Here is an 8021-nt window from a genome sequence, read left to right as displayed (position 1 = left end):
TGTATGATGTGTGAGTTGAGTCCATTTTTCCCCCCCACTAAGATAATCTGCTGGCCTAGCCCCATTTATATATAATTAAATCAATTCCTTCTGCCATTAGAACAACAATGTTACCACAGTCATGAACCAACCATCTCATGAATGTGTGGGTCTGTTTCTGGGCTATTTAATAACCCCTGTACCAATACCATACTGAAATAACCTTTTTATGTTTAAAAACTGCAAATATCTAGCACTTTATGAAGTATGAACAAACACACATTCTCATACTACAGTGGTAGAACTATAAATTGGAGCAAACTTTTGGGGGAAAATTTAGCGGTATCAACCAATTACAAATATACATATACATCCTCTGTCCAGCAGTTCTGCTAAAAATACACCGTGTCTATGCTCATTAAGATTTGTACACAAAATGGGGCACCTATGGGCTTAGTCAGTAGAGTATGCAACTCTTGATCTCAGGGTCATGAGTTCAAGCCCCACATTGGGTGTGGAGCCTACTTAAAAAAAAACTGTGCACAAAAACACTGCAGGGTTGTTTGTAACAGAAAAAGAAAATTAAATGACCATCAACAGGGAAGTAGTCATCTAAATTATGAAAATACCCATGCAATAGAATGCCATGTGGACTTTGAAAAAACCGGAGCTGCAAGTGTTGATGTCTAACAGAATGATGTATAACAAGGGCAACATAGTATATATACATGATTTGTATAGATTTTAAATCAGCATAAGACTTCGTGTCAAATTCTGGTAGGCTTCTGTGGCCTACTTCCCTAGGAAGCACTCCAATCAGAATGACCTCCAAGTGTTAATTCTTTGAAGAGAGCAGGACATTCGAATGCCCAAGAAGGGTATGGAAGTTGCAGACGGTAGAGGAAAATTGTGAGTCCATTCGCTGAAAATCTGGATGGGATATTGAGAAGTATTTTTTTTAATATTTATTTTGGGAGAGCGCAGGCGGGGGAAGGGACAGAGGATCTGAAGCAGCAGGCTCTGCGACGACAGGCTGACAACAGAGATCCCCCAAGGCGTGAGATCATGACCTGAGCTGAAGTCAGACGCTCGACTGAGCCACCCAGATGCCCCGAGAAGTTATTTTGAACAACGAAATGAAGTTGATGGCTCCAGTGTTTTGCGTCCTTCGTATTTTGGATTCACGGAACAGGTTAGAAATCTGCTGTCCTAAGAGGCAACTCCTGTATAAAAGTCACCCTGGCCTGTAAGATTTGGCCTTTCTGTCTGCCTGGATGAGATAGGCTTTTCTCCTCGGTGGATGGTGACTCAGAGACCAGGGCACTCTGAACGCTGACAGTCTCGTCTCATCCAGACTCCTACAACTCCCTCCTTCCCTGCAATACATACTCAAAATATGGCAACTGGAAGCAACACACAGGGAAGATAGAGACATGCAGGACGGTGGTGCCCACACACACAGGCTGTGGGGACATGGCATTTGCTACACAACCATAGTGAATGGAAAGAATGTGGACTCAAACTAAACCTTCACACCATCCATTCAATCCATCACACCGCAGCCAGCCACACGGGCCACAGCAGAGGACGCACATCTCCTGTAGGACCCATGACGTCCAGAGAGACCTCCTGGCCCAGCACAAACCCTGCCTTCTCTGGGGTTTCTAGCACCAAGTAATTAATTCCACAGTTTCTCTCTCCCTGGAATGCTCTTTTTGCACCCACAGCTGCCATTTCGCTTCAAACTTACCATGTTTTACGTAGCATTAGCTCTGGGTTTGATCTTCCCAACTGCTAATAGATTATAAGCCTCCAGTCTTGTATTTCACTATTTCCCTCAGACCTTCTTACGCTGTTAACATTTGATTCTACATTGTTATCTGACAGATGGGTTTCCACAGGATGGTCACACACACAATGTGATAAATATGTGGGATGTGGTATTTATTCCCTTCAAAAATCCAAAGTTAAAAAAAAAGGGGGGGGGGGAGATGGAGAAGTATTAAGTAGGAAAGTAGATCCAGAGAGGGCAGTACTTGTATAGCTAAATGGCACACAAACGTAGAAGGACGCAGGAAAAAAAATGTCATTTCAATCATTTAAATTTTTATTTTGAATAGCTTTCAATCCAAAAAAGATTTCATAAGGTTATTTACAGTGCTGAATGTACAATTATGAATGTATGCCTTTTTGACATCAGGGTACCATTCTTGAGCAGCAATACAATTTAAAAAATATAAAGATGCAGTATCATTTCTGATATAAAGTTACTTAAAAAAATCCAAAGTCTTAGGGAATTCACAAATCATAACAGGAAGTAACTATCTTATTAATTTAATGTGCACATAATTACCAAATTTTATTACATTAAAAATATGTGTAAATGCCCACAGACTGTACAAAAATTAACACCCCACATTTTGTCAAAAGTTCCCAACCACCTCCCACCATAAATATACAAAAACCTATTTTCAGATATGTCAAAATTGCATGCATGAGATCTTATAGAATGTTTTCTAAAGCTTGAATTTTGCTCTTCTCTGGATAGTGGATCTATAGCCAGCTGGGGAACAGAATACATAGACAATGATGTGTTATTTGCCATGCCTCTGAAACTGTGCAGTATCTTCACAAACACGGGAGACAAAATAAATAAGAGTCAAGACTGCAACAGTTCTGTTTAAATCCAAGTGCAATTTGGAAAGCTCTCAAATGTAAGAATTATAAAACTAATATAAAAAGTATTTCTTTTGTTGTTGGCTTAGCCACTTTTCTTCAAGCATTATTTGCAGCATTGCTTTACAGCAGTTGGTGCTAGAAGATACAAAACATATAGTTACCACTATTTATATTTGAGGGAGGAAAAAAAAAAACAAAAAACTTTAAACAACCCTGAGGGAGACACACATTAAAAATCTTGTTATTTATTTAAAAAGTTAAAAAGTTACATATCATTATTTAACAATTACTTTCCTGGACATTTCTGTCCTTTAAGTATGTGCATAAATAAAATTTAAATCGGCAATATTTATTAATCTTTAATACATCAAAATAATATATGTACAGATTTTTAAATTTAGGTCTGTATACACTCAAATAATTTAATGTGAAATTCAGAATCAAAATTACTATGTCATGGTGATCTACAGAGAGAGAACTCAGTCTATCGATGGCACTGAGTAGGACCCACACCTGGATTCACAGACATTCTTCAAATAACATTCTGGAAACCATCAATTACAACTTGAGCAACCCACCTTGTCTACGTTGAAATGTAACTTCCTACAAATGCTTTTCCACCTACCTAAAAACCTCATTCCTTTGAAAACAATATGGACAAATGAGATATAAAACCCTTATAAAATCTAAATGTTAAAAAAAAAAGGGTGTAAAAAATATAGCTTTTTATGATCATGCTCTTAAAGATGTTAAATATAATCCGATAACTGGATTTTTAAGCTGCTACTTAGCAATTACTTTAATTATATGCTTCAGTATTTAAATCAAATAATAAAATTTACAATTCTGGGAAATCACTTAAGAATAACACTTTTACATATTAGAAATGAATGTGGAAATTAAAAAATGATCGAGATAAGTAACTATAGAAAACAGTGCTAAATCACAGCTCAAGAGGTCTAAGATGCATAGCTTCATAGAATCATTCATGGAACAACTGTTCTTACCTAAGGTGTATTAATATCATATCATACTTTTTGATGGAAAACTTTGATTGTATTTTTATAAGAATCATTCATCAGTGGCAATAAGCAATAACAGTGATCCTGAGTGTAACTTACATTTTCCTATAGTTACCAAACATCATTCAGGTCTCTGCAGCATAAGAAATGAGAACCGTGTGGTTCTATAGTTCCAGCTAACATCTGATAAATTGGTACGTATCTATCAGGAAAATAATGATTAGCTAGAAGTGGAAAGCACAAGCATGCTACCAGTTAAGGGAGAACATAGGATAATGTCCCACAGTTTTAGCAGTTTAGTGTCCATTTTATAGCAATATCAGTTTCCTTGTTTATCGTAACTGTGGGCTTTTGCCAAGCTGCTGGATCTTACCTAGAAAGGCATTTTTAAAGTTACTTTAATTTTGTTTAAAATTTAAACATTAACCAGATAAAACAGGCGAAAAATCTTTTTCACATTTCTTTTGGCTCAATTAATGTCTAGTCTTAACTTTATTTCAATTTTCCCCCCCAGAAATTTTTACAACCAAAAAATGCTCCTTTGTAAACATCCAATCCAAAATAAGCTCTGACCTCTGGCGCCATCTAATGGCATAAAACAAATTCACCAAGTTCATCCTGCTTTGAAAAAGTAGCAGTCATTCAAAACCACTCATTTTTAAGCCTCATTATTGATAGGAGACTTATATCAACCCTTAAAATTTTTAGGAGGTAAAAGTCTAACTCAAAAAACTCAAAAAAAAAAAAAAAACAACTCACTATTATCTTGTCTTTAAGTAATTAAAAACCTAGAAGAAAAGAAAAATCTTTAAAATGATAAAACCTGAGAGAAAAAACAGCTATGAAGAGATATTAGAAAGACAGATCTATCTCTATTGCCAAAGGAAATAATCTTTTTTCCCTAGTGAAAATGGTTCTATGGTTCTACAACATTTAACTGAAGTAAATCGTACTATTGACAGCAGACAGATCACAAGATCCATTCAATAGCTTTGAGGGACATCTGAAGAAGGCAGTGAAGCACCTTGCTGATTAGAAAAATAAAACTCAGGCAGTTTGTACAGAAATTATAAAACCATAAATGGAAATTACCTGAGTTGTTCTATAAGCAACATCATAAAACTCACCCCTAGGCTATCAAAGGGAACTGGTCTGTGTATATACGGAATTCTTTGGAAGAAATATTGGAATCAAATGAAAACAGGCTTTCTACCTATTTTCACTAGAGGCTAATTAACATCCATTTTATTTATCAATCACAAATTTAGGGGTGGTAAATAAATGAGGGCTTTTTCTGGTAAGGGTTTGTGAAAATATATTTAAACGCATTAACCAAGTCTCAGAAGCTGATGTCTAAAAACCTATCAAATATCAACTTTCTTCTGTACCCTATTTAAAGAGCATCACTGAGGGTAACAAGAAAATTCTGGAAATATATGTAATATATGTAATATGTAGTTCCTGAATACAGACATAAGACTTTACAGACTGATTATGAATTTAACTGGCAGGCCAACTGTCTTATTAAAAAAAAAAAAAAAAATCTCAAATCAGCTATACTAGAAGAGACATAAATGACATAAATTGAAATGGTGCCATTCTGACGCACAGGATCGGAAAGTCCGGAAATTACATTCTCCTGCTACCAGCATACCACTGAGAGTGACGCAGTGCTACGTTATGGTGATGATTTGACATGATCCATTCTCCTTAACTAAAGCTTTAGCCTCTGTTGTTGTTTGAGGTTTGGGTGGCCATTCTGGATCAACCAAGAGCTCCTGAGCCAGATACATGTACTTTGCCTTTGGTATCTTCTTTCTACAGCCCAGGGCCCAGGACAAGCAGCATTTTCCCCACCGATCCACTGACGCCTAAGAAGATAAGGGGGGGAAAAACACACTAGTAGATTAAGGGCTGCTTGTTTTTAACACGTTTTTTTAAAGCACAGTACATCAACACAGAAAAGTAAGAGGAAATGACTTCTGCATATGACAAATGAAAAAAACTCAAGTAAAAAAGGTCAGCTTTCAATTATTTAGGAACATATTTTTTAAGATTTTTTAAAATTATCAATGCAATTTCATTTTATTTAGTTTTATGTACCTCTCCTCTTGTGTGCAGATACATTTTTTAAAAAATTTGCAGATCTGGGTTTTATAATTCTATAACACATAAAACATCAAGTGTACGAAGAATAACTTTAAACTATTCAGAAAGAAAACATTTTTCATATTTAATATAGAGACCCTCATATTCTATCTCAAATTATCTCTTAATACCATTCCTCCTGGCACCTTAGCCGCTGATCATTTTTTGGAAGAAAGCATTGTTAAATATTATTGTTACTGTTAGTGAATGTCACCTTTCAAAAAATGAAGCACGATGAAAATATTGTTAGGTCAAAATTAGAATTTATATCATGTTTATTGTCAATCACTTCTTTTAACACACTTTCATTAACATAAAAAAATTTTCATTTTATAATTATAGTGTCCCCTGGTGTTCCACTATGGGAAAGAAGTACACAGAAAATTACTTCTGAAAAGGTAAATTGAGTACTATTTCTTAGAATTATTTCGTAATAAAAAGCTCTGCTGGCACTGAAATCCTTCTGGATCAATCCTGATGTTTTTAATGAATGTGATCTTAGATAAACAGTCTCTGAAGAACAAGAAAGCAGTCCCTAGTAATTGTACAAAAATGTAAATTCAATATAGGCCCTCAGAACTGGTCTTAATTGAAATTTGAGATAAATAACTAAACCTGAAATCAGGTAACTAAAATGACTATTCAGAGACCTGTGGTCATATTCACCTCTGAAGATCAACAGTCAATTTCTAATTATTTTGGCTGTTGCTTCTCCAAAGCAAAATCTAAATCCCAGGTTGTTTTGTTTTGCCATCAAACTACGAGTAGGTTTAATCTCAACGGAGGCAATCTCACAAAATGCAAGTGTAACATAACCGAGGTAGACAACATTCTAATTTTAACACCCAAATGGCTTCATCATTGAGAGAGGCAAATCTGCTATAACACAGGTTTTGAAACATGTTTCTAAATTGGCCAGTGGCGAGCAGCAAAAAGACTTTAAAATAAAAACTTTAATGGGGCGCCTGGGTGGCTCAGTCAGTTAAGCGTCCGACTTCGGCTCAGGTCATGATCTCACAGTTCGTGGGTTCGAGCCCCACGTCGGGCTCTGTTCTGACAGCTCAGAGCCTGGAGCCCGTTTCAGATACTGCGTCTCCTCTCTCTCTCTGCCCCTCCCCTGTTCATGCTCTGTCTCTGTCTCAAAAATAAAAAATAAACAGTAAAAAAAATTTTTTTTTAAACTTTAAAAAAATTTTAAAGGTCTTCTAGTTTATTTTGTCAACAAACATGGTAAGCTGCACTGGTACCAGGAATTCACAGGCACAAACTGTGGTCACAAGTAAGGTGCAGGGGGTTGGGGGGCAGGTAGATGCTGGAGATCATTTATCTAGTAGCGTCTTTACTGTCATAGCTAAAAAGAGTTTATCATCATCATCTTAAAACAAGTCTACAAGAAAATATTTGGCATTAGGATACAGAAGAGACTAGATATAGGATTCTCAAGGCGATCCAAATAACAAATACGGATGACCCTTGAACGACATGGGTTTGAACTGTGTAGGTCCGATTATGCACATTTTGATAAATACAGTACATCCTTATGATTTCTGTAGTCACAGGTTTTATCTAACTTACTTTATTGTAAAAATACAGTATATGATACATACAACACACAAAATATGTGTTAACTTTATTTTATCAGTAAGGCCAACAGTAGGCTATCTATCAGTTAAGTTTTTGAGAAGTCAAAAGTTATACACAGATTCTGGACCGCGCAGTGAGGGGGGTGGTTAGCACCTCTCACACGTGTGTTGTTAAAGGGTCAACTGTAATTCCTTTCCACATACACATGTCATGCAAGCACATATACAATAACCCTTGACATTTAACCTGAGGTGAGGCTCACTACTTGGATCTATCTTTTCCCAAAGGTGTTTAATTCTTCAATGTAATTGTAGGAAAGATCATTGTTCCTAAATCAATCCAAAAGCTGTCACTTTTTATTTTACAGCCTACAGCACTGTTAAAGGACCACGAGAAAAGACTAAAAAAAAAAAAAAAAAAAGGGGGGGGGGGCAAGAAAAGATAGGCCTTGTCTGTCCAGATGAGCCATCCAGGTTAAAGGGCAATGTGGCAAGCATAGCACGCTGAGTTAAGGAAAATCATAGCCCAGGGTCTCCAAATTTAAGAGACACACACACATACACTACACACAAATAGACACATATATACACCTATATCCACTGTTTCCTA

The 8021-nt window shown here is 36.2% G+C and overlaps 1 protein-coding gene across 7 annotated transcripts in view; it reads right to left on the bottom strand.

Annotated features, from left to right (window-relative positions):
- Window positions 1–2063: 2063 nt before the first annotated feature.
- The window catches only part of ATP13A3 (ATPase 13A3), a 100740-nt gene continuing 94782 nt past the window's right edge, over window positions 2064–8021 (bottom strand). For all 7 annotated transcript variants that reach the window (XM_053221047.1, XM_053221045.1, XM_053221048.1 and 4 more), the window contains one exon: window positions 2064–5551. In XM_053221047.1, the coding sequence (XP_053077022.1) occupies window positions 5354–5551 (198 nt within the window). In that variant the 3' untranslated portion in view covers window positions 2064–5353. The remainder of the gene's footprint in view (window positions 5552–8021) is intronic.

Source organism: Acinonyx jubatus, chromosome C2, assembly GCF_027475565.1.
Source record: "Acinonyx jubatus isolate Ajub_Pintada_27869175 chromosome C2, VMU_Ajub_asm_v1.0, whole genome shotgun sequence".
In the NCBI taxonomy this organism is placed as follows: domain Eukaryota; kingdom Metazoa; phylum Chordata; class Mammalia; order Carnivora; family Felidae; genus Acinonyx; species Acinonyx jubatus.
This window is presented reverse-complemented; position numbering and strand designations above follow the sequence as displayed.